We start from the raw sequence: 27,130 nt of genomic DNA, 5'->3' as shown, positions 1-27,130 counted from the left end.
CAATATAATAGTACTTCTCTGAAATTCAAACTGACTTGCTTTACAAGGGCAAAAGTCTGACGTGACAAAACATGTCCAATTTAAAAACTAACCGATATACTAAGTTTCATGTCGTGTTTCTCATGGTTAACATCCTGTTACGTTTCCTCTGAGAAACCTAACAGGATGAGAAACACGAGATGAAACTTAGTATATCGGTCAACCACTGGAACACTAACCATTTTGGTTCGTGTAGGTGAAACTGTTTTTGGTTTGTGTATGTGAAACTGGCGACAAGCAAATCTTCACCTTAACTGGGTCACTAAACCAATTGTTAGAATAACTGGCATTGATTTCCAGCCCACCTCAATACTTCACAAATATACAGTGTTGCAAAAGAAATCAAAATTAAACAAGGATGTTGTTGAACACCGTGTGCAGAGTCATGTTCAGGTATGTTACCATCAGCAAAAGAAACAGGCAGATGCAAAGTTTCCCAGACGTGAAAATACTAAAAAAAATAAAATTAAAAGCTTTGTCTTAGAAAGGGGATGATTTTATCAGCTATTTGACATGATTCCCTCCATTTTCATTTTACATTAGCTAATAAAGTTAAGGTTATAAAAGATGTCAAAACAGCCCTGATTTCCTTCTGTGTAGATAAAGGTTTTTTTTTTTTGGTTTTTTTTAAGTCTTGTCTAAGTGTTATACGCCCTTCTTAGACCACACCCATGAAGAATAAAAGGGTTGGGGTTTTCAGTCCCAGCACCCATTGGATCCAGACTTTGGCCCAAAAAGAATAACTCTTACCACATCAGCTGAGACAGAGAGCCAGCATGGAAAGAGGCCAGGCACCTGAGGCTCCATCCTACATGGCATGGTCAATATTTAACACTTTTTGCTGTTGTTGGCCTCTGGGGATCGCTGCCATTGTCTACTCCAGCAAGGTAACTTTAAACAAGTATCACATTTGGTTTTCCTCCTTTCAGCTGCTCCCTGCTTTTGAAATGCCGTCATATTTTTTTGTGTGCTTTCCAATACTGCACATTTAGTAAATTCCTCTCTTTTATTATCAAGAAAGCAGATTTCAAGTTATCTGAAACTTGTTAGAATTTTTGCTTTTTGTAGGCAAACACTGCTAATAGTCTTGGACAATCATCAGAAGCCATGGAAGCATCAAGAAAAGCCAAGGTGCTAAATATCCTGTCACTTGTCATTGGAATCATCTTCATCATCATTTTCATCGTTTACAAACTCAACAATCCTGAACAGCACTGAAGGTCCATGACGTGTTGAATCCCAGCAAAGGCTTTTAATGATGAGCTTTCCCCTCCTCCAAACATATGCTGACTAAATAGAAACATATGTCTGTCTGTTTGCATACATGTTGTACACATGTGTACTTGCCAATGCCAAATGCCAATAAGACTGAGTCATGTTACTGCAATGTGATGATTGTACTGAAATAATTCCAAAAACATGTATGATCCGTCAGAGTAAAATATATTTGTTACACAAAGGAAATGTGTGTTGTTGTTATTAACAAATAAAACACGGTTGTTTTTTGTGATCACTGACGACAAGAATTAAATAAATGTAAAATATCATGCTCAAAGATATCGTGAAAAAATATGTTAACTACGGTGTTACATTCCCCAAGATGGCTAGGGGATGAGGGGAGTAACAATAAATTAAAACCCAGGGAAAAGAAAAAGGAACTAAATATAAGCAAAGTTTAAAATGATTTATTAATAAACTAAATCAGAATGTGCAACACAAAACAAGCTTCTTCTAAACAACACAAAACAAAAGAGAAGCCAATTCAAGACTAACACTCAAGATATGAACAATAAGGATTTAATCAGAACACAAAGCTTCCACAGAAGAATCACACTAAAGTTCCCGTCAAAGACACACGCAGTCCAACAACCCACTGGCAACTGGCAGCCTCCTCTCCTGCTCTTTATAGTTTGCCCCTGATTAGTAATTAGCCACAGGTGATGCTGGGCACTCTGAGGCTGAGGAGCAACACCTGGGGAGCACACACAGGAGAGAGAGAAAACACAAACAAAACTACGGCACGTAACATACGGTATCAAGTCATGATGCGACACAATACCGACATTAAGTCAAACTTAATGTATTTTTTAAGTTTGGCCTTGTGACAAAACATTTCACAAATCATTTGACAAAACAATCGTGATGATGAGACTGAACTGAGGTAAGTCATACAATGATCTAAAAATTATGAAATCAGGCTGTAATATAGTATATATCTGAAATTCAAAATTTCTCAGAACTAACAAGTGACTTTATTTAAAATATACAAGGTTTTTTTTGTGGGGGGGGGGGGGGGGGTGTCACAAAGGGCAGCAATATAGTAAATTGACATTTGATTTCTCAAATGTATTAAAAATCTTTCATTTCAACATGCACACTAATGTAGAGGTATGAACGTCTCTATATTTGTTTACCCAGTTTGCACTTCTCCATTGTTTCAGAGGTTTTCTCTCTCAAATGTTTTTCAAGTTGTGAGAAAAGAGATGTTTCTTGATGCTTCTTTTGTAGCTCTTCGACTTCCTGCTCCCAGCAAGACAAAGAGAAAATCAACAAAAAGACACACACAAGGTAGTTCTGGTTACTCCCACAACTTGTACACTGTCAAATCTTGCAGTAAGACAAAAACAAAAATAATGGCAGTAGACTCGAGTTAACCAATCTTGAACAAATGATCATAGTAAGGGAAGATATTGTGTCCTTACATGTTCATATAGTTCTCCTCTGCTCGGTTTGTGAAGCCTGTGAAGCAGTGCAGCAGCTTGAGAGTCAGAGAGAGGGTTCTTAAAGTATCCTGACAAGGCTCCTTGTTGCTGAAACAACACATTTAAATAGTCATCCTGACCAGAGGGAGGCACACCCAGTCTGGCTTGGAACAGCTCCCCAAGACAAGCCTGCAGCATCTGTGGTTAAATGTAACAAATCCACAACATTTAAATTAATGGCTTGATGGTAAAAGACACCCAACCAATGGCACAATACTTCTGGAATTTCAAAGTTTGTTTTTTATTTAATCCAAATCTGAAATGAAAGCTACGTTCACGACCACTGAACATTGTATGATACTTGCAAACTTTCACTTTACCTTAAAGAAAAGTCTCTGAAAGTGAGGACTGGAGTCAGAGGTCATGTCTATGACTTTGATGTGGCACAGACAGTGGAGCAGCAGCAGAGAGAAGCCACCAACTGACTGGAGCCTCTGTCGGCGGACAAAGAGCGTCTCCTCGGCCTCCTGTCAACAGAGCGATCATTCACACGCATTTCAGAGTTATTCTCAGCGACACATTACAGCTGGAGAAACACATAGGCAAGCATATTATACTGATGAAAATAAAGCTTGGCCTTTTATTGGATTCTTAGGTTTCTACATTTTTATTTTGTATCACCTGGAATATTAACTGTAGTCCTAGATGTTAAAAGGACATGTACTTTTTTGCTTTGCCTAAAATCTGTTGCTTATAACCTCCTTCAGCTTTAAGGGAATCTAAAACAGCTAAATCCATCCAACAAAAAAGAACTATCTAACCTCCAGGAAACCTTTAGATTGTAGTTGATGTGTTTTACTGATTTGAGGGGTCTTTTGGACTGACTCCGTTCCTCTGTGAGCACAGGGCAGATGAGCAGACACGGACGAGCCTTTTGCTTCAACTGAACAAGATGTTATCTAAAGCTTTTCTGCTGAGACTGATCACTGAACCGCACCATCGGCATTAACGAGGGCTTTGGAAAGATGTTAATAGTAGATGTATACAGCAAGCTGCTGCTGTGCTGTGGCCTGAACAGTCAATGATCAGAAAGTTTGGTTGGAGTGAAGGTTGTTTTCTGAATGCTGCTTGATGGTCGACTCTTCTCTCCTTTCTGCTTCACTGTTTACTCTTCCCTCATCTTTTACTTTTCAGTTTTTGCACAAAAATTGTCAATCAAGACTTTCTTTTGTACCAATTACATGCAAATCACAACCTCAACAATATGTCACTGTGATTTATTTTATTTTATGCCTAAATACCTCTTATTATTTACAAACTAAACTGTACTTTACTGAGACTTTTTTATTTTATTTTATATCTCCTCCCCTTTCTTTCTTTCATTTTCACTCTTTCAGTAGCCATTAAAAAAAAAAAGAGGACATGCCAATTTGAAGTGCCGGTATTTTTACATTGACGTTGATAAGAAAAGGAAGTGGACATTGACAATATAATAGTACTTCTCTGAAATAAAGACTTTTATTTTGGTAAATTTTACTTGTTCATTTTCACCTTCTCCTTGTTTTTCCATAGATGTAAAAATGTATCACATTCCTATAAGTGTCCCTTGTGATTCATATAACAATGAACTCAAAGACACAACAAAATGGATTAAAAAGTACAGTTATAAAACTCAGTCTGCTGTGAAGCCGGTTAGGTTTCATTTTCACTATCTTCAGCTCAACCTGTCAACAAGCGTCAGTGAATCATTTGAGCTGCAGCCAAGCGACTCAAGTATTGCCGGGGGGAGGGAGGTTCATCCGTCTCTAGCATACTTTGAGGTTCTACTCAATAGGCTGTGTTGTCACTTGAGTTAGTCTTGATGTAAGTGGACCATTTTTGCTTTAATGGTAAGTGACTCTGTAGTAATACCAGTCTAATAGCAATACATTTGATACCAACACCAAATACTGTGCAACTGTACGTGTGTTGAAAAATATAAATTAAGAGTCAATTTACACTTACACCAAATATGACTCTAAGTTTACCTGATAAAAGAAGGAATTTCTGAAGGCGTTGTTGATGTAGTTGTTGTTTGGGAGACTGGCTGCTATCTGGAGAGAAATGGGTGAAGTCTGTTGGAAAAGAGAAAAACAATCTAAGCTTCTTTTTATTACAAAGACCTACTGCAGGTCAGCACAAGTTCAAAATAAGAACAAATAAGTATGAATTAAAAAACAAATAAGAATTCATATTATATAAAGGTCAGTCTAAAGCCCCGGGCCTCTTACATTGCAGCCAAGTGTTTGGTCTTACAGAGATACAGGGATGGTTAGAAGATATCCAGTATGTCAGGCTGCACAGAGGCTCACAAAAAATTTAAATATGAATCATAGCCTGGGGCCACGTCACTCAGAGCCTCAAAACAGCAAGCAATTTATTTTAAAAAAAATAAAAAAACACAAGCAGCAGGGTTCAAGTTTAGAAATAAATTTTGGCACCAACCAAGTTTAAATCATTCAATGTGTGGATCAGGAATAGTCCGTGTTGGTAGACGAGATACTCTCTTGGGTTAAGCAGTGACAAATCCAGAGGGACCAGCTCTCCTTCACATTCCCACTGAGCTTCAAGGACGTCAACAAAACTCTGGCCTCTGTCTGCACAAAACATAGAATTCAAGATTGACAAAGGTTTCATGAACCAGTTCATTGAGGAAATGGGAGCATTTGAAAGCCTCAGTAAAAAAAAGATCTAATAACATATTTTAATAAATGACTGAAGTCAGCAAACTAAAAGATGCCTAAACACATAAGTTTTTATTAATCTCTTCAATCTTAAAATGGGCATAAATAAGTAGGCAATTCAAAAATACCAAATAATTAAATTAGGGTTTTTTTTCTGCCCTTACAAGTATATCACATAATCTAAGTTAGAAAAAAAAAAAGAAGCAGTCGAAAAATCAAACCTAAATTCAAATTCTTGTTTAATTTGATCTCTAGGTGAGATTGCAACATGCTTGATTGTTTGTGACACCTGATGATTATGCTGCCTTCCAGATCCAGAGTGTGTAAAGGCCTAGATGTTGTTTGAATTTCTGAAAACAGTTGCTATTGTGGGTTAAATTTCAAGAGCGGGCATCCCAAACTGTATTGGACCTACCAGCGAGCTCTCCTCTGAGAAGCTTTGTCCCACAAGCCCAGCTCTTCAACTGCTGGTCCACCTGCTTCAACAGGTGGAAGAGAGGAGAGAGTTCCAGCAGCGTGGTCCACTCTCCTTCTGGAGGATAAAGGGAAGATGAAAAGATAAAGTGTAAATTACACACCACTTGTCACATATTCTAACTATGTATTATGTTTTACAAAGCTTTATAATGTTACCTGATATTGTGGGGAGAGATACATGTGAAGGCCGCTCAGACTCTTTGGTCAACTGGCTCTCTGTTAGGAAATAAAGATTAGAAAGCAGTTTAATAATTTTTCATATTTGCCTTCTTTTAAAGAGTTTGATACACCGGTACCTTTCCAAAACCTATATGTTCAGTAACAGTTCCAGTTTTCAGTTAGCAAAGCTTAGCACAATTACTGGGAAAATAAGGGACCTTGCTCACTCCTAAAGGTAGCAAAAATGTACTCTGTACAAAAACCAACAACAACAATAACAAAGATGATCTGGTTTCGGAAACGTGGCTGAATCTGCTTCACTTTTTTCTTGATTGTTGCAGTGACTTCCTGTAACTTCTGGTTGCCTAGACGGGAAATCCCACAAGACAGTCAGATTCAGTTTAAGGCAGTGCTTTGAAACCACAACTTTTCTTAGTTCTTTGGTAGGCCTACTTGAAAGGAGTACACAACAAGATACAACCAGCTTTAAGGCACGTTTTGATACTTTCGGACAGAGCATAGCTTTCCAGTCTTTTTGCTAAGCTAAGCTAACTGGCTGCTGGCTTGAGCTTCATTTAATGGACAAAATGTTAGTATTAACGAAGATAAACCAATATCTACATCAATTTGTACATAGTTTTGATTACTTCCCAGATGTTTATTCACAGATTTTTGTCCAAAATAGGTTGAAACAATGCAGCTTTATTATTCACAGCAAAAGAAACAAGTCATCACTGCTGTATAATTTTGACTTCATCTCACCCTGAGAGTGAATGCCAGATGATGCAGTGTGGCTCTGTGGGTTGTGTGTTGGTGCTGAGCAGGCCTGCAGACCTGTGTCCTGGGACTGAGCTGGATTGTCAGGTTCCCTCAAAGACTGAGTGGAGATCCCTTCAGAGACACAAACTGTCAGAGACCATAAAGGAGCGAGCTAGAGATCGAAGCAATTCATGGGGAAGATGTCAAAGTATCTCTTTAAGAGCCGGGAGGTTTTGTTTTGTAGAGTTAGTGGTTTGAAGACCCAACACATTATTATATTACGGTGCACATTCACATATGAACATTTTCCCAGAATGCAGGCCTCCGTGTGGTAATTAAAGCCTGTACAAGTTTTATGGGAGGTAAAGAGCCTTCAATTATCAGGCCCATCAACACTCAATCTCTACAAAAAACAAACTCTCCCTCATAGTCAATCAGGCCCGCAAAATAATCGGTTCACCACAAACCACCCTTTCTGGACTATATGACCGTTCTCCTCTAACCCCCTCCACCACTCCTTCCAGACAGTTACTGCCATCAGGCAGACGCTACAAAGTCCCTCCGGCACGGGAACACATCTACAAAAAATCCTTTGTTCCCTCTGCAATAACAATCCTGAACAAAGTCAAATAAACCCCCTTTTTAGAAGCTGTCAGTCCTCTTTTAATGTCTGTACTGCACTGTACTGCATTTTTAATGTAAGTTCTATCTATTATCAATCTATATATTATCTATCTATCTATTATCAATCTATATATCATCTATCTATCTATCTATCTATTATCAATCTATATATCATCTATCTATCTATCCATCTATCCATCTATTATCTATCTATCTATGTATCATCTATCTATCTATCTATCTAGCTATCTCTCTTTATCAAAAGCAGAAATCGCCCTCTGCTGGTTAAAAAAATAGTATTACAGGTCACCAGATAGCCTAACAGTTATGTTGCCATCCCTACAGAGACAATAGTCCTCATCCCAGCAGAGCAGCCATGGGTTGGAATCATACCTCAGCACTTTGCTGCCTGTCATCTCACTCTCTCTCATCCTAACATTTCCTGTCTCTTTTCAGTCGTCCTATCCCGTAAAGGCAAATAGGCCCAAAAACTATCTTTTTAAAAAAAAAAAAAAGCATTGCAATATATCTGTTTGTCAAATCGATTTAAATTGTCCATATTTGTATTTACAAATTTTAATTTTTTGTGAATTATATTATTTATATTTTTTTGTAATCTGCTTATCACCTGATATACTGTAATTAAGCCATCATTACAATTGCTTTAGTTTTGGTCTTTCCAATGGATTTTTTGACAATGGAAAAAAAAACACATCAGCTTTAGCCCTAAAAAATGATGAGTAAATGAGTGGAAAATGAAGATTATAATAATTTGCAGGCTCCCGTAAGGTAAAAATTGTGGGCAGCAGAAAAGCGAATTTTGAAGACTGTATATCAAAACAGTTTGAACCTGTAGATCTAATCTAGATTTTTAAGAAAATCAGAACAGTTTTTTTTTAAATCACTATTTAATGAGCAATTGTGCCTTCTCCAAACAATATGTGATGCATATCTGAATACTTGCTTCTATTATGTCATAGTGCCCCCTTTCACATCATAAATGTAGTACCCTATGTGACACTCACCAGAGGCATGTTGATTGCAGATGTTTGGGTAGTAGCTGGCAAGCTGTTTGTCTTCCAGGAGCTGGTTCAGTCTCTGCAGCAAAGGCAAAGCCTTCTGCTGGAGAAAACCCACGACCTTAAAGGCGTGTGTGTGGACCAGACCATAATCTCTGTACACAAAGCTCCCACACAACACTGCCTAGACATAAAGAAAACATATAGAGCTCAGAAAAACATTTCTCAAATTTAGGATGACCCTCAAAAATCAAGCAATTTTTATGTTAAATAATGTAGTTATTAAGTTTGTGTATGTGAGTGTGACCTGAGCAGTGTCAGCATGAAGCTGAAAGACGTGTCTGGCACACTGCAGCACATTAACAGAAGCCTCCAACTCAGCCTGTATGGAGCAACACTGCTCCCATAATTCTTTCTGCCTCATTTCTTTGTCCTGGAGGACAGATAATGACATGCTTGTGTAAGAAAAGCATAAACTTCCTGTTTACATGACGTCAAAAACATTACAGACTCTACCTCTTAGCACAAAAGTCACACCAAAGTTCAATTAATGGATCTTCCAAAGCTCAAGATAGCATCATGAGTCATAAACATTTTGTTCTGAAAGGAGGGTGACTAAGTGTGTCCTTCTACAGGGGACAAAATAGACAATAAAGGCATTATTCAGACCATAGCATGGAGAGCTGAAGCCTGGTCTCGTCCCTTTGCTGCCCATTTTTCTTGTTCCTGCTGCAGCTGCTCCATACACACATCCAACTTCTCCAGACCTGAAAGGAGTTCTGAGTGCAAAACACGCTGCTGATCCCACTCCTCCTCATCCCCTAAACAGAAAGTAAGAGACACACAAAGAAATGCTGCCAACCCAAATAAAATATTGAAATTATGCAAATGACTATGTAACTGGGGGGTGCGATAGCAGCCACTGGCGGGAAGTGTCTCTTGCTTTTGGAGAGGGATGAATAGAAGCATAAAGCAGGTCATGAGTGTTATTTCCTTCATGCATTTCATTCTGCCAGCTTGCAAGCCAATTTTACCCAGTGTAAGGATGTGTAATACATGCGGAGCCAAGATCAGAGCCAAGTGCGAGTGCTGAGTTGCTCTCCTCTGGGCCTCAGTCTGTGCTGAATCCTGTAGCACTGCAGCTGCTTCTCTCCACTGCCTTCCTGACCACTGCACCTACAGCAGAGTGCATAGTTACACTTAGAAGACCAAAAAGTGGAGATAGTAATTTGCACACTAAATTTAAGGAACAAAAGTTTAGTAAACACAGATGTAGACACTCATACAAAGTGCAACTGTGCAATTTGACCTGAAAAACCCGACCAAAAACTTGCTTACTTGCAGTTCAGGACAGTGTATGAAAAGCTTCAGTTGAAGTTCTCTTCAATGTGGTTGCCTCCATCATTCATTCGCCCCCTTACTCATTTTAAAATGTTCAAAAGGCTCATTCCCTTTTGAATTTTCCCCTCCTACACTCTAAGGCCTGGCTTTATAAGATATTTACAACCAAAACTCCTGCTGACCTGATAAGAGTTTGCTTGTGTGGCTTTAAAGAGACACTGGTATAGAGGTGAGTCCAGATCTGAGAGAATATCCTCCTCCCTCTGCCTCTGCTGCTGCCAGTAAGTCTTCCGTACAAACACCTCTCTCCGCAGCGCCTCTACCTGGCACACAATAGCATCAAACAAAAGTAAGTACATCACATTCAGCAGAAGTTAATGCAAATTGTATTCAATAGGATACTAAATGAAAGTGGGATGTTTAAAACGTTTGGTTTTACAGAATCCCCTCCTGCTGATTCTATAAAAAAAGTAGAGAGCTGAATCACATTTATTCTCAAAGGTTCTAAAGGTTTATAGTGTTTTATTATACTTAGATCGCAATTACTTCCTACCTGCGCACTATCCGTTTGATCCTGCATGGTTAGCCAGTAGGAAGCTGTGACAGGTACAACAGTCTTTCTGGAGATATCCAGCCTGGCTCCAACCACCGGGGCCAACACGCCTGTCACTGGATCAACAGTCTGAGATCCGTAACGGATGGCCACAAGACCTTCACAATAAAGCAAAGACGGAGTTTTTTTTCTGTATTGTTTACCAGGATTCAATGCAGATTCAAAAATGTGTCAGGTAAACGTTAAATTGTGCGATATGAACCTTTTCCATCTGGGTCTTCCATGGTTCCAGCCAACGGTATCATATCTCCAGAAATGTGGCCAGTGTGATACCCCAGCACAGGTACACTAAGACCAGATCCCATGGGGTCAGGGTAATCCATCCCAAGCAGAGCTGGCACACACATATCTGAACCTGAGAGCGGCATCTCTCCTTGTTTGAGGAGCGCAGGAGCAATGGAAACAAAGCATGAGGTGGTCAAATATTTATTAACTACTGTATCATGCAAGTTTTTGGATGCAAAGCATTTCTAGCAAGTTAGAGAGGCACAAAACTGAAGTGTAGAAATAGCTGATGTTTTTTTAACAATAACTATACTTTGAGCCAAAGTTGATCCTGCCAACAAAGATACAGGCAGAAATTAACACAGAGTCATGAAAGAGGCTGCAAGGCACATTGGGCAAATCAGTTTAACCTCATTGCCCTTCATGCTATGATACATGACATTAAAAGCAGATTAGAAAGCCTCAAGCGGCACAGCATTTATTCGAGTACTAATATAATTTGATTTGATAATTTGACAACAAAATAAATGAACATGAGGGACCATAAACTGTTGCATTAAAGATTTCAATTGCAATGAGACTTATTGTATATTTAACTTGCCATTGAATGAGATAAAGCTGATCTGTCAAACAGCATTTCAGTAATTATGCATATTATGTCAGTGTAATGACTCAGAAATGATACCCTAAGTTAAAAGACCTTAATATCTTCATCTGGGAGCATATGTATCTATGTTGAAGATATGAAGGTGTGATAGTTCTGCGTTCCCTTTATCCTAGGATATGGATATGTTTGTACATTTGAATGTGGAAATGTGGAACAAGCAGGTCACATGCATTGTTTCTGTAGAGGGTTTTTAAATGTCATCCACCTTAGGCCCATGAAAGCTTTCTGAAGAACATTTGAAATTTAGTGAAATACTCAAGTCATGTTAAAGTCTTTAAATTCCTTTTTTCTCAGCAGTTCTGTCTAACACTTTTTTGTCAATGTTTTAGACAATTGACATTCAAAAGTAGCAACAATCTTGAAAGGCTAAACCGATTAACAAATATGGCAGTACTGACAAGCAGAGATTAAAATGGAGAGGTAGAAGGATAAAAAAAATAATAATGATATCTTCTTATATAATATCATATCAAACAGGAAAGTGGAAGATAGACCTTGCAGAAAAAAGAGGGCATTTTCTAAAATAAAGACGTTTAAAAGGGCCTTATAAGCACTGAGTGCATATGTAGAATGACATTAAGTTCTGTTCTGTTTTGTTTGGTATTTACTCACCCAGGATCCCTCCATCTTGCTGGAGACCCACGGCCCAGTCAAGCAGAAACTCCAATCTTGTCTGTAGCTGCAGCTGGCAGTGCAGGCTCCTTTCCCAGGCCTGCTGGAGCTCCTTGGCCGCATCGAGAAGATAATCTTGTCGACCGCTCCCTCTCTCACTGCTGTGAAACTGCTGAATAGTAGGGTCTGAGCCCCACTGCTCAGTTAGAGGCTTCAGGAGCTCCAACACTTCAAACATCATTGCCAGGACCTACAGGAGAAAAAAGCCATTTTGAGATAAAAAATGTGTCAGAGGAATCAGTTATAAACTGTCTCGTTCAGAGGATGGAAGCAGCATCAAATACTTTGTTTCTGTGCTGAAGTAGAGTTTCGAGGTTTCTGTACTTTACATAAAAAAAATTTTTTTTACATTGTTTTATTTACCTTATTGAACCCATACAGAAAGGACAATAACAGAATAGATGTATCCTTGGCTTATCAACTAGTGCATACGTGGCATGACTGACAGACTGGTTAAAAAGTAACAGACAAAGTTAATCTCCACTTAGGAGGAGTCTAGTGAATGTATTGTTTCGACTGACAGCAACAACTTGTTAAAGCCCCAAAGAAAGTCAGCAAGCCATCATCAAATCAGTAGATTCAAAGCAGCAATACTATCCCCATTACACTGAGTAACACTATGAAGTTATTCATGTTTGTTATCTTCAAAATATTGTTTTTAGCGGGCCATTTGTTTCTTTAATACTTTGAGTTATTTTAGAGCCCTTACTTTTTTACTTTTTCTTCAGTAAATCACAACATTTTTCACTGGAACAATTCTTGTTTCTAATATTTTATGTATATGATAAAGTGATCATGTATGGATCATAAACAGCATCTAAACAGACCTTGCTGTCATCCTAAAATTCAATAATATGATATTTTTTATAATGTAGTTCAATGTACTGTATAATCAAGCACCTTGCTGTCTAGAAGAGCTTGGTATCCTCCTGCATTAGGTAGAAGCTGCCCGGCTCGTATGCTGGCCCCTCCTACTCTCACCATCCGCCCACTCAGAGGTTCTATTAAGGACTCCCCTAAAAGGACTCCCCCTACTGGCAGCACAGCTCCTAAAATCACACGGAACAAAATCAACATTGTGACGGTATAGTAGCCTAGAACTTATCATGCGGAAGAATCACCTGCAGCTCTAACCTGTCACTGGATCTAGACTGACCCCAACAGTAAGCACAAGATTCCCCGTCCTGGAGTCCAGCATGGGATAGCAAGTCTGTATGGGCTGCTTCAGGCGGGTGAGGGGACAGACATGCACCCCCCCTAGTGGGTAGACTAGTCCAGTCTGGGGGTGGATGGTTACAGCCAGGATGGGCACTGGGACCCCGGTGTCTGGGTCTGCCATGGGAGCACCCAGCTGAAGTCTCTGACCCGGTCTAAGTCCTCTGAGCTGAGTCCTGGGCAGAGGCTGGTCTGAGTGTCGGGAAGTTGGGTAAGGAATGAAAGGAAGGAGGGGACTGTCCCACTTCTTGATGTCTCCTGAGTGTGAGAATAGCAGAGGTTAGATCTTTAGAAAGATGTACGACCTGTCAAACTGTTTTTTAATTATGACTACATCATTTGAGTGATCTTTAAAGCACACAACAGCATATTTTGTTTAGTATTTTGTTTCTGAAGTAAACCCTACTTGTATATAATTCAACACACTTGAGATGGAAAACTCAAATGCGGGGAAAATGTTGAACACTAACTGCTAACATTACGGTTCATGGCAGTGATGTTACCGGCAACTTGATCGATTGCTAGCTTAATAACCCCATTAGCATTTAACGAGTCTAGTCCGATCTAACTTTACAGTGAAATAATGATTTTTCAAAAGAATTTATGATGGTTTGCCAAGCAGTAAAACGGCACTACCAGTAGTAGCAATAGTATCCTAAATGAAGTACAAGTATGTAGGACATGATTAATATTTTGCAGCCATGGCTGAAAACCTTTTCCACAGTCAAAAAAAAAATGACTCGAAACTCAAAACCTCTCAAGCTCCCCTCTTGTTACCTGTAAATGAGTCAGTTGTGAACACTAAAGAGGAGCTTGCAGGATCATATACCACGTTCCCAGCTATGGGCATGACCCTGCCGGTCTGTGGATGGAGAAAGAAATCAGGTGGTACTGCCATGGTGTGGCCACTGTTCAGCAGCATGTGGCTGTGAGAGTTTGGCCGAATGAGGCCTGTGATTGAATCACAATGAAGAGCCTGACAGGTCAGAAGGGACCCGTCATTACCTGGAGTGAGGAAGAGGGAGAAGTAGATGAGATCAACTATCGAAGCTTTGAAAGATTTATTTTCTCTTAAAAAGATTTCTGAGATGTATAAACTGTGTTTCTTTATCATTAAGGTACACATATAATCCCCCCAATAGAAATGTTGTTGATACTTAAAAGCTTTTATTCCATTGTATGAGATGACAACAAATGGAATATGGTATACCTGATCTAACAATGATAAGTAAATTCCACGGAATTCCAAATCTTTTTATCCAGTTTTTGCAGATATCAAAAAGCTCGGACTGTTGCAGTCTGTATTGATGTAAAGTATTCCTGCAGGTGTATCTGAATATATGCAGAATAGAAAGCTGATATTTCAATATATTCAACCATTCTTTATCGTCATCCCGTATAACAGATAAGATGTATTTTCTTACTTAAGCCATGTTGTTGTTGCAGTGCATATTTCTGAGCAGTAGATGGTGTTGTTCTTCTAAAATTCAGGTATAGAGATGTTTTTTTGTTTTTTTACTGTACTAAACTCAGGGGTGTGGGGCTTACCAAAGATGTGTTTTTTGGTAAGAACTGTTCCAGTGTCAGGGCAGAGCAGCTTGGCCCCTGTACCCTCACCTAACAGCCCCCAGGCCCCCTGACGCTGACACTCAGCTGACACCAGCTCTCCCATCTCATCCAGCAGGGGTGTTAGTCTCTGGGTTAAACTGCAGATGGGAAAAGGCATATTGAAGATGAAGGAGGAGGATTTACTCAGATCTTCTTGTCACTTTGATTCTCAAAAGGTATAAATGGAAGTTTTACTGTTGCTGGTGTAGCTCACAGTGTGGCTGGTTGCTGTTATAAACCTTGGACAGTAGTCTGTTGCACTCTCTGAAATGAGCTGTGAAAACACTGTAGACCCTCTGCTGGGCCTGCTGCTCTCGCCTCAGAACCTGGAGGGGGAAAAAAACTTAGTAGTCATACAGCCTATACCTAGTTTACCTTATAAGCACTATTTTAGAAAGAAGAGCTAATCCAATGACTACATTTATCAACGTTGCATCTATCTTGTCTATCGATTTAAAGCAGAAAATGCTAAGAAAATGAATAAATAATCATCTAAATCCAACTGCTAAGATTTTAGGTTTTGTTGTTGTCTTAATGTGTAACTTAACTATTTGGGGTATTGGACTGTTGAAAATCCTGATTGGCTATGCTTCTTTCTGAAAACTGTCTACACATAAATAAGGATAGAAGCATTTTCAGTCATTTCTTCAGAGGGATAATGAGTATGTCAAAGAGGGTAAAACATATTGTCAACCTGCAACTGACTGTCGAGCAGAGTCGTCAGCTCCAAGGCTAGTGTCTTTCGTCGCACCACCTCCCTCTCCACCTCCCTCCTCGCCCTCTCATAACGCTCTACCTTCCTCTCCTCTGTGATCAAGCATGGGTGAAGCAGCTGCAGTTTCCCAAGAACCCCTTGGTAAAGGTCCTTTACCTGGATACACACAAACACATTATATGCATTAGTATCTTTAAAATGTAGAAATCAGATCACACCACCAAAATGCAGCTTCTTAGAAAACAACTAGACACTGGTGAGATGTTCACATTCGTGGAATGGCATTGGAGTGCAAGATGTGTCATCTCCCCTTACATCTTTATAACCTGAGCTGTCCTAAGGGCTGTAATAACAACCTCTGTCTCCCTGAACGGCAGCCAGAACCTTAATGGCACAAACAGGAAGAACGCAGTAAGAGAGAGGCATGCAACAAAAACAGAGGCTTTCCAATGTGACACCCAATCTGTTTCAAAAGAGTTGAACTGTAAGTGAAGGCACAGCTGCTAATGCTATAGAAAAGGAGGTAAAGATAAGAAGTGACAATTTAAAAATAGAAGGTATGTGAGGTAATATAGTCAACAAAAATCAATATTGGAAACAAATGTTGCACACTACAGTCCTTACTGATGCATGGATATCTTCCTTGATTAAAACATTAATACATTAGCTATATTTAAAAACCTGCTTGCACAATGAATGCAGTCCTTCTGCTGCATAAGGCTGTGTATGTGAACATGTCAATAGTGCTTTTATAATTTCATCTTGCTTTTGTTTTATTACAGCTTTTTGTCTGAGCCACTACCTAGCTTGCTGCAAGTTTTACCAATCTGATATTGGAGGAAGTGCTTGGCTAGCTATTAGATAATATATTAAAAAAAATAATAATATATTATTTATATAGCACCAATATAAAAACAAGATAGCTAGGGCTAGAACAATAGAATATATTGTTGTATGACCCTGTGTAACAGTCAGAATATATTAGTAGTACCAAATAGCGCCACAAGGTGGTGTCTCTGTTTTGTTTTAAGTGTGTGGGTGAGAAAGTCTATCTAAGTCAGTCCTCTTGAATGTCGATCACGAGAGGACTCTCCAAAAACTCTAGTGACGAGTTGGTGCAGGATAATAGCCTATTTTTACCTGTCATGTGTGATCAGGATATATAGTGCCGTGCTGACCTGGCTTTGTATGGTCCGTTTAGTAAAACAGAATAAAAGTGCTGTGTGGAAAATCCCCAACTTCGTCGTCTGTTTAACTGATGCTAACCAGCTATCCCGGGACTTATTGCCAACTAGCTACACCTCCTGTACCAGCAGCGTTACACCTGTTATTGTAATATACCTTCTTGTATAGTTTTAGTGAAGAAGATCAATAGCAATCTGATATCTTAATTTAAAATCTGAAGCTAAAGCATGTAGCTTTTTAGCTTAGCACAAAGAATGATTACAAAGCCGGGAGTGATTCTGTCCATAAGTGTCAAACTTCCGCTGCCAGCAACTCTAAAATCACAAGTCGTCTAAGCTATTGTTCTTAGACAAGCAATGTTTCGGTGCATAACTATTTCTAACAATCTACTTTCACCAGGCTCTTTCTCTTCCAGCAATGTCAGGTTAGCTGTTTCCCGCCTTTTCTCGTCTTTAAAGGCTAAGCTAAGGGTTTCTTTGTGTAACTACATTGACATGAGATTGGGGTGAATCTACACATTTCTAGTTCTCAGCAAGAAATTGAAAAGTATAAGGCTCTCTTGACTTACATGCTTTGATAAAATTGCATTTGTTGCATTTTTTTAATGTAATTAGTTCCACAGGACCATTAAAATCATTATTTTACAAAAACTATTCAAAAGACTATATTGTGGGCATTTGTAAGATTCAATATTAGTTCCTCATTTTGTTGATAGATAGCTTTCTCAGAAAAGAATCACTCGCACCAGCTTTTTGAGAAGAATTAAGAAGAAGGGAATGTGAGATTTTATTCACAAACTGTTAGTTTGCTTTGCATTTAAATGAAGAGCCACAGACCTCAGTGGTGAGCTGTCCCAGCCGCTTGGTTACAGACAGACTCTGTTTGAGTAGTAGGCTGTAGAAGGTGTTGCTGCTGAATGCCTCCAGATCAACCTGATGCTCATAATCCCAGAACTCATCCACCGTAACTGCACAGATTGTTATGAAGAGAGTGACAGAGATCCTATATTAAATACAGGTTTTGGTCTATAAACTTCTCTTTGAGTAAACTTTTTGGGGAGCATATCTGAGCTGTCGGAGGAATTTATCAATGAGCTTGAATACAAATCACCCTATTCACTTAGCAGCAATTTTCTCTGACATCACACTCAGGTTGGTAGCTCAAATGTTGAAAAAAAACTAAAATATGGCCATATTTTGAAGTGAAACCACATATGGTAACTTCTTAGCAACCTTACAACAGAGAATTAGACGTTCCTAGTGTAAGGTGTGCAACTACACTAGCTACAATATTGTAAATTCTCAGGTCTTTCTAGCTAAAGGTAATGTTCTGGTTGGATGCTAACAATTAGCTGTTGTTTGATTATGATTTCCTGAAATATGACCAGATTTCCTATCAGATTCTGACTATCATTGTCTTATAAGTTACTAACTAAAGTGGAAGAGGTGAGTTTATAGCAAATATCAGAATCCCTAAATCTGAACAACTAACAATCTGGCAGTATGACACATTGCAGCATTTGAGCTGCAATTTCACCCTGAACATGAGGTCTGAGGAAAATGGCCACCATCACAAAATGTTCAATTGCCAGTCTACTGTATAAAACCTGTTTTGGGACATTCACTCTGATTTGGTTTTTGGTTTGTGATATTCGCCCACTAGATGCTTTGATAGGCCCTAAATAGTGTTGATTTTAACAGTAGCCTACAATCAAACTACTTCTCCTCAGTTCTTCCTTGGCCATTTAGCATTTACATAGTGGAGTAAAATGTCATCGAAAGATTATGTCATTCAAGGGGATTTCCTGAGTTCTGTGACATTTGAACTGTTGTCATTTATATTGTTAGAGACTGCACGTGATATCATGTGTGTGACAGCAGTCTTTTCAGTGGTAATTGTTTGGTTCAGAAAACGCCCAGGGACCAGTGTCGCAGTCTTACATAAGAAAACAGCAAGGTCTTCAAAAACCGACAAAGAGTCAGTGGGGGTGTTTCTGTGAATATGTAAGAAAGTTTGTGAATGCGTTTCAGTGAATGAGCTGAGATGTAAAAGTGCGTGTTTGTGTATGTGTGTATGCGTATGTTTGTTTGTTTGTGCACCTGGTTGAATGGAGTCTTGTGTCATAGCTTGTTGATTTCGGTGAATCTTCCTCAGTGAGACCACCCTTGAACCTTTTGATGAGTAGTCGTCCATGTGATAGGCCGACTGCAGCAAGCGATAGCGCGCTCTGATTGGCTCCTTCTCTGGCCATCCATATTCCTGAAACAGGATCTACACATGGAATACGTTAGTCTATTTTTTTTTTTTGTTATTTGATAGTAAGAGTTTGTGTATGTGCACTTACCAGAAGAGTAACGCATATGCAGAGGATGACCACAGCTCCAAACAGCAGTCCTCCTGTCACTAGCCAGTCAGGCCTCAGTAACAAGTTGCGTCTCCTGCTGATCCCCATCCTCATCACATGACGAGGGAGGCTGGGGAAGAAAGGCCCCGGCTCATAGCACTGCCCCCCTGCAGGCATCGCCCGCACATACTGAGTAAGAACAAAAAAGTGGTATTAATGAGAGCAATTATGAGAGAGGGACACATTGAAGAAATTACCTCACTTGGACTTCAATCAAGGAACTTGTATCTCACCACATTATTACTATCAATGGACAGATTTAGGAGTACAAAAATGTGCCTTAAACTCAACTCACATTTACATATTCTAGGACAAAGAACAAACCAATGGGTGCCAATTTTAAAATGTCAAATGTTGAGCACAAGCAGTATTTACAATTCGTATCAAGCACTCTGACAATAAATACAAAAGGGAACGCATGCAGGACACCTGATCCATATTTTCTATGTTTGATATCTCAGGGGAAAAAAACAGCCAGAAGAGAAATTACATCATGCTAATAGATCTAAATATGTGGAGAAGTGGTGTGTAAAGATCATGAGAAGAAGAGCATGCCTTTATAAGCAGTGTGATGGCCAAAGTTTTGTTGTAGTTATAATGCAAAGGGGTGAGGAATATTGGATATGGAATACAAATATGATAACTATTATCATTAGAAAAAAAAGTTACCATTTGTTTGTGCTGATTGCTGCTCAGTGTAAAAACATAAACCCCAGGCTGACTAAAGACCACTGAGAAGAAGCTGGGAGGAGTCCAAGACAGAGTCAGATCTTCTTCTAACCGTCTGAACGCTCCCCAGTCAAAGTCCTCATTTGTGTTGTACAAGTTGTCACTGGAAGACACGAGGTAAAGCTTGAGGGAAAGCTGAAAGCAGGTCAAAACACCTAAGATGGCGTTGTTGAAAAAATCTGACTTACAGATCATACTGTGGATAGTGGCGCGTGTCGACAGTGAACAGCATTACTTCACCCAGCTGGAGACACGTTGTGGGGTTCAGAACTCCATTTACACTTGTTTCTCTCGCTTCCTTCTTATCCGCCTTGTGTCCTTTCCTGCTGCTGGGATTGTCGTTCCTTCCAGGACTTATATTTTCAATGTCATTAACATCAGAGCTATTACCAGAATCGCTTTCTAAAAAAAAAAGTGCATAAGACCTTCATCATTTTGATTAATAATTATGTAAAATTGCCTATCAATTCACTATAATTTTTAGATTGTTTAAAAGGCATGTTTCCACTGTTAGTTCAATAATTGTTTGTGAAGTCTTGTTCTGTAGCATTTAGTTTGGCATGTCATATACATACATTAACCTTATATGAACGAGAGGGTGGCTACAACTCTTTCCTGATTGACAGGCTCCCACTGTAGCTGCTTTCAATCAAGAGGTCCCAATTCCATAAAATGTACACATCTTTATTGGCAATTTGACTCCAAATGTGACAGTAAAAGAAGACTTGAGACTTGCTTGGCAATGAACTCACTAGGGCATTTAAATAAAGTTAAATACAGGGCAATCATTTGATAGAGTTCTAGACATTTGTAGTTGAGCCCCTCTCTAACAACCAGAGGCATCATACGGAAGCTCTATGTGCACATGTATCAATACTTTTTTTTCCATTTCAATTGTTTTCAACAACGCTTTGATCTCGATATCGCAATATTACAATTCTGGTTTTATTGTGATAATGAGTTTATTGAATTTATTGCATGAGATCTTGACTTATTTTTCTGGTTATCTCTAGACAAAAAAAGCTTGTTTTCCCATTATGATGGATTATCTCTAGATAAGAAAGCTTGTTTTCTCGTATTAACGGTGGCATTTTCTGGCTATCTAAAAAACAAAACAATAGGCTGGTCACTGTGATAGGCCAGACCATGAGATGCCATACTACCATTGCACCCCACTTAGGGTAAGTAAAGTGTGTGATATATTTTTTTATTTAAATGAGAGAAAAAAACATTGTTCAGATATGACCAACCATCTGAGCTTTTTAGGACTGCAATCAGTTTTTGAAGCTCCTTTGGGAGACCACCGAGCAGACCCACAAATCCAGCCTCTGCAGTCACACAAGAAGGAGGAGAAAGTGAGAGACAAACAGACCAGTTATAGTGAGGCAGGACTGGACTGACAGTTACTATGTGTGTTGTGACTGATGTGCGTTTAACCTGTTGTCTGAACAATATAGACAGGATGTGAAGTGTCGAGGTGGCTGTTGCACTGAAGAGTCCCCTGGGAGTCCCACTTTATAAAAAGTGTCTCCAGCACGCTGCCTGAGGTGGTTGAAACCTTCACACACACAATAAGAGTGTTTACCATGAGTTGGTCACTGCAACAGCATACATGCTATCTTCTGTGCTTTAAAGACTGCAGTGTATACAGGTGTATCCATTGAAAAACCAGGGGGTGGAACTTTAACACTTCAATGTACTGTATTGTATGATAATGAGCATTTCAATTGAAAGAGCTTGCATATGGGGATGAGAGTGAGTATGCACCAAAAATGAACCATGCAGTTTGACTGTTTTACAGCTTATTACAGTTTTTTATTAACATTTTAAGACAATAAGTAGTACTTTTGACAGAAGAAAAGCTAGAAGTGAGAGGACACAGTATTAGAGTGAAAAAGTTCAACCAGGTTATCATAGGGGAGATGGATATGTCACAGCACCACAGGGCTTTCACCTTGGAGACCCTGCAGTTCAAGTCCCATTTTAAACTAAAGGTAACACTGGCTTCTGTAGGATTTTAAGCCTTTATAACACCTAATGAAACAGTGGCTGGTTTATTACGGAGAGTTAGCAAAACACTAAAAACTTTCTTTGCTCACCTGGCTGCCATTGCTCATCACCACCAGCTCCATTCCTCCATTGGACCGGCATTGGAGCTGCAGGTCAGTAGCTGGCTTTCTCATGCATAAGCCTGCACATGCAGCTCTCTCAGAGGGCTCTCTGCAGACACACAGACCTAGCTGTCCATCAAATCCCGTGTAGTCCTCTGCAGACTGACACACCTTTCAGAAAATAACCCATAAAAAGCAAAGATCCAATTTGACAAAAAAAACCAGTTATTTTAAATATATATTTTTCTCTGCTTGGATCAGTTTTTGTCCTGACATAATTTAAATGTAATTTCATATAAAACATGCTATGATGCTCTGTTTGACAGTGTAACTAGGTGTAAGGTCATGTGTCGATGGGGTCCAGTGACAAAAATAAACATATCAGCATGAGAAGAACGTGGAAGTTCTTACTATCAACCAGGCATAGAAAGCCCTTTATAGTTAAATATTAAGTTGGACTGATACAAGTCTGTACAAGATAAACTACTGCAAGGTTCACAGGGAAAAGGGCAAAGACATCTGGGTTGTACTTATTAGCCTTGCCTTTGAGTGTAGAGTTGTGTTCGTGTCATTCAGCCAACAGATCATCAGGATGAGTTTCCTGTTCTGTGTTGTTTTATGACAGACATGCCTGTCACCTTTGCTCTACATGCATGCGTGTGTGTGTTTGTGTGTGTGATGGTATATAAAAGTGATGTACACGTGGTCCAACCTGCTGCCTGCAGTAAATTGACCACTGATGTTTATCCAGACAGTTTCCGTACTGTGTACGAGTTTTTCCATTTCTGCAGACATCGAACAGTTTTTGTACACATGCATCTCCACTGTTAGCTGGTTGGTAGCCGAGGACACAATGACAACGCCCATCGCTGGTCTGCAAAAGGCAGAGGCAAAAGGGTTCAAACATTGTGTTGTATAATGCTACTGACAGTTCACTGTGGTCACATTGTTGTTACCTAATGTGCAGGTTCGGTCTTCTTTTTAATTTCCTGACGAAACCTATCAAATCATTTCTATCAGTCTATCTGTGTGTATATCAATCAATCATTCTCAATCAATCTATATTTGTATAGCGCCAATTCAAAGCAAATGTTATTTCAAAACACTTTACAAAAGAGCGGGTAAAAAGACCTTACTGATTGTTATGTTACAAAGACCCAACGTTAATACAGCATGAGCGCAGCACTTGGCAACATTTAGCATAGTTACAGTGGCATATATCTATTATCCCTGCTTTCCATCTTCTTTGCTTTGAACTTTCCTGGATTCTTGCTTTCCCTCCTTCCTTCTTTCCTGTCTTTCTTCTTTAAGTCATCTTTCTTTCTGTCCATCCCTGTTATTTCAGCTATCCTTCAAGCTTTCCTTCATCCCAAATCCTATGTGCCTTTCCTCCCTTACCTCCTTTATTTCCTATTTTCTCTTCCCCTCCTTCTTTCATTCCTTCTGTCTTTCTTTCTTCTTTTTTTCTTTCTCTCATGCCTTCCTTCCTTCATTCCTTCCTACCCTTTCTTTCTCCACTTTGTCTGGTCTTCCTTTCTTTCTTTCCTTCCCTCCTTCTTTCCTTCCTTCCTTCTTTCCACCCTTCCTCCTTACTTTATTGATTTCGTCCGTCTTTGTTTTCTTCAAATGAATCCACTTTTTTCTTCCTACTTTCTTATATAACAACTAACTAAGCTATATAAACAGAACCTGCAGAGTCTGTCTGTCATTGTGCAGAAATGTCTTCCCAGCCTTTCCTTACTGTCCACAGTAATACATGAAAAAGCCTAAATGTGTCTTGAAACACAGTAGAAAAATCTATCTATCTATCTATCTAAAGTACTTGATTGAATACAAATTGTTTTAGCAAAAGGTTGTATGTGTTTTGGATCTCTGGGGTCACCAGAGTTTTGTGAAGTCGAAGTGGGGTCATAGGCCAAAAAAGATTGGGAACCATTGGTCTATAGACATTCAACAAAACAACCAAGATAAAAATGAAAACAGGAAGTGAGAACAAAGACCATGCAAACACAATGATAAGCTGAACAGACTATCACACTTTTTCATTCATACTTTTCTCTTCTACTTTCTTACTTTTTGCTGCCTTTTCTTGTTCAAATCAAGGGTGTAGGAGTGAATCCCCTTATGAAGCAAATGTATATTGAGGTGATGTGGTCAGTTCAAGTCTGACCTGTGGCTCTTTTCCCGCCTGTCAATCCCCACTTTCCATCTCCCCGGTTTCTAACTATATCCACTGACCTACAGTACCTCAATAAAGGCAGAAAGGGCCTAATAATATTTCATTGATTCCTGCATCTGTTTTATGTCAGCCCTGCTCCATCTCTTTTCCTGCTTCCAGTCATCCATTCATCATCACCCTGTGAAAGAGTCACATTAAAAAAATCTCTCTCTCCTTATTTGATATGATGAAAGGAGAGCTCAACACAGGCTGCAGCACACGAGGAAACCAGACCCTGCTGTGAGGGGACCTGATCTTGTCTTTCAGCCTGAAGCTACAGATTGCTCAGTCTAAAGTTACTGGGAGAAGCTACCTCCATACAAATATGCCCACAAAAAATCATAGGCAAGCGATATCAGAGTTGATCTTTGGGTTTATCAAATAAAAAGAAAGCTCTGAAGACAAAAAGAAAAGTGGGTTACCAGTACAGTGGTGGTAGGTGTTGGTTTGACATGAAGACTAGAACTGCATGTTCACAAAAAACATCGAAGCAGACACACACATGCTGGGTTGATCCTACTATTTTGCAAAACTATACACTATCACCTGGAAACTTTGTCCCTCTCTTGTGCAGACACATGTTTCCTGACCAGTTAGAGGCTGATGAGAGTCAGGGCCACAGGGCATAGAGGCAGACAGGCCTGGTAGAGGACAGTAGTGTTGAAGAGGACACTTCAGACAGCTGTCTATGGACACAGCACCAGCAGAGGGCCCATAGGTTCCCTTTGGACAAGGGACCCGAGTGAAGCTTCCCAAAGGGCAGTAGAAACCTATAAGGGATAAGGCACCATCGTTGAACTTTACCGATACAGAAAAGGAACAAAAATAGAAGATCGCAAAGATTTACACTTAGCTACAATCTGACAAACTCATAGCAGTTGTACGTATTATCCAAAGTTGGATTAAACAATAACTTGTCGAGAAATGAACAGATGAGAACTAAAACACTGATAAAAGCAGGGACAGAAACAACATCCTGTCTCGTTTGTAGCTGCAAATAGCAAAATACATTTACAATTTGTATGTGGTTTTAATAATCCCTGAAGCCTGCTTTTCTTGCATTTTCTGAGACATGTTACCATTTCTTAAACATAACATGATAAAGCATGTAATGTTTTTATAAAACAATGCTTCTCTGTAAAGCTGCCCTGATGTACGGACACATTTTGTGAAACCATTAGGCAAACAAAATAAAAATGAAGAACTTAATCAATGAGGCTAAAATATACAGAGTAACCTTATGATAAAAGGTTGGTCTGATTCTTCTTCTTTTTTGACCATGTTGTGACAAAGTAACTATGCAGTCAGGACAGCCTACCTGGCTGGCAGGACCTCTTCTCCTGGAACTGTTGACTCACGCTGTTCCCATGAACCAGAGAAAAGAGCGTCAGCCACAACACACACACCTTAAACAATTGCCTTTGCATGTCCTTCGCAAAGCCATCATGTCCTTCTGCTGAAGTCATTTAAAGTGAAGTGTTAAGTCTTCATCCAGCATCCATCAAAAGCCTCTTCGTTGTCTGTCCTGTTTTGATCATAGCATAGAAAGAATTTAAAAGTAGGTTGTGGTAACCAAACTGCTTTGATAAACCTCTCCTGTCTGCAGCACTTCTGCACACATGACCTGATCTGTTTGTAAGTAGACCCAGTTGCGAGTTATAGCGGGCTAGTTAGTCTGCATAACTTTCACTGGCCCTCTGAATGATTTATGGGGCCCGTGAGGTAAGGTGACAGTGACAGTGGAGGGACAGGAAAGCAGCACAAACAGAGAGAAACAGCTGCCTGCTGCTGCTGGATCACATTACTGCATTTGTTCTTCTCAATCCCACCATGAAACTGATTAATGATTTGGCTCCAGATGTACTTCAGCACAGCTTTGCTTTAGGGCTAACCCTCTGAGCAATAAATGCAACAGCAGCTGCTGAATTTACAGTCAAATTCACGTATCCAGTTTAGATGTGCATGAATATGATGTATGGCTTTATGCAAATCAGCTCCCTCTTTTATTTTAGCAATAACCAAGATGGGTGACGCATATTTGAAATACAGATGTTGGTCATTTTGGTTAACTTGTTGCTATTTGCCTACAGTATTGATTAAGCCATTGGCCCAATAGGCCATTTGTATATATAATTGTTGGTTAGGAAGCCAATGTAAATGTAGAACGGCTCCAAAAATTAATTCACATGTGCATTTATTTATTCATGTTCCTGAGTCCGGGACAGATGTGTTTTACAGTTTTTTTTCGATTGCTATGACACTTTCAATAGTTTTAACAATTTTCCTAAACTCTTAACACAGTTAGCACAACATCTGTCTCTGAAGGCTATGCAATTAGACACAAAATGCATACATTTAACACAAATTTAAATTGCTTGAACTTCTTTTACACACAAGCTCAACCAATGAACCCTGGTCCATTTTTAACCCGCTCGAGTGAGAGGCTGGTTCTCCAGGTTCCTCATGCCAGGACTGACCTGGGGAAAACTGCTTTTAGTGTTAGTGCTGCAAACTCCTGGAATATTTTACAACGGGACCTGAACTTGAGCACTTTTATCCCTTATGGACACTTTAGAAATATTATTTTTAACCACCCAATACCTGACTGTAACTGTTTTATTTGAATTTAATTACTGACTTATCACTGTAGTCATTTCAAGCTTTTAAATTATTTTAGTGTATATATTTTATTGTTCTTATTGCTCTTTTATTGAGTTTATTTTCCGGTTTCTAATATGTAACTGTATTTTGTCTCTCTAAGGATTCAACATTTACCTCCCTCAGGGGGCAGAGGAAAGCACCTACTGTAAATGAAGAACAGGAACTTGCCATTATCAACATGGTGATTGCTGACAATGAAATAAAACCTTTACTGCAGCAATTCTGTCTCTGTCTTCTTTTTTTCATAAACCGTACATTCTATAA

At 39.3% G+C, this 27,130-nt stretch overlaps 1 protein-coding gene and 1 long non-coding RNA gene across 2 annotated transcripts; one reads left to right on the top strand and one right to left on the bottom strand.

Annotated features, from left to right (window-relative positions):
- Positions 1-1,708: 1,708 nt before the first annotated feature.
- si:dkey-103g5.4 (uncharacterized) lies at positions 1,709-22,561 on the bottom strand. Its single transcript, XM_065960706.1, has 31 exons — positions 21,976-22,561; positions 21,314-21,434; positions 21,127-21,204; positions 20,065-20,278; positions 19,817-19,979; positions 19,088-19,276; positions 18,843-19,014; positions 17,580-17,710; positions 15,538-15,714; positions 15,039-15,169; positions 14,784-14,941; positions 14,013-14,240; positions 13,155-13,493; positions 12,921-13,069; positions 11,961-12,210; positions 10,659-10,829; positions 10,397-10,554; positions 10,026-10,166; positions 9,537-9,678; positions 9,172-9,323; positions 8,810-8,935; positions 8,509-8,686; positions 6,863-6,991; positions 6,098-6,157; positions 5,880-5,996; positions 5,226-5,377; positions 4,769-4,855; positions 3,122-3,268; positions 2,742-2,939; positions 2,454-2,559; positions 1,709-2,011 (listed from the first exon to the last, which is right to left on the bottom strand). The coding sequence occupies exons 1-31, from the start codon at positions 22,057-22,059 to the stop codon at positions 1,815-1,817; spliced, it is 4,845 nt and encodes a 1,614-aa protein (XP_065816778.1). The 5' UTR covers positions 22,060-22,561; the 3' UTR covers positions 1,709-1,814.
- On the top strand, positions 2,546-3,271 carry LOC136180544 (uncharacterized). Its single transcript, XR_010667168.1, has 2 exons — positions 2,546-2,607; positions 3,129-3,271. It is a non-coding gene; the product is annotated as an uncharacterized lncRNA (long non-coding RNA).
- Positions 22,562-27,130: the final 4,569 nt, after the last annotated feature.

This window comes from Labrus bergylta, chromosome 11, assembly GCF_963930695.1.
Source record: "Labrus bergylta chromosome 11, fLabBer1.1, whole genome shotgun sequence".
Lineage (NCBI taxonomy): Eukaryota > Metazoa > Chordata > Actinopteri > Labriformes > Labridae > Labrus > Labrus bergylta.
Note: the sequence above shows the minus strand (reverse complement) of the source record. Positions and strands in the feature narration are given on the sequence as shown.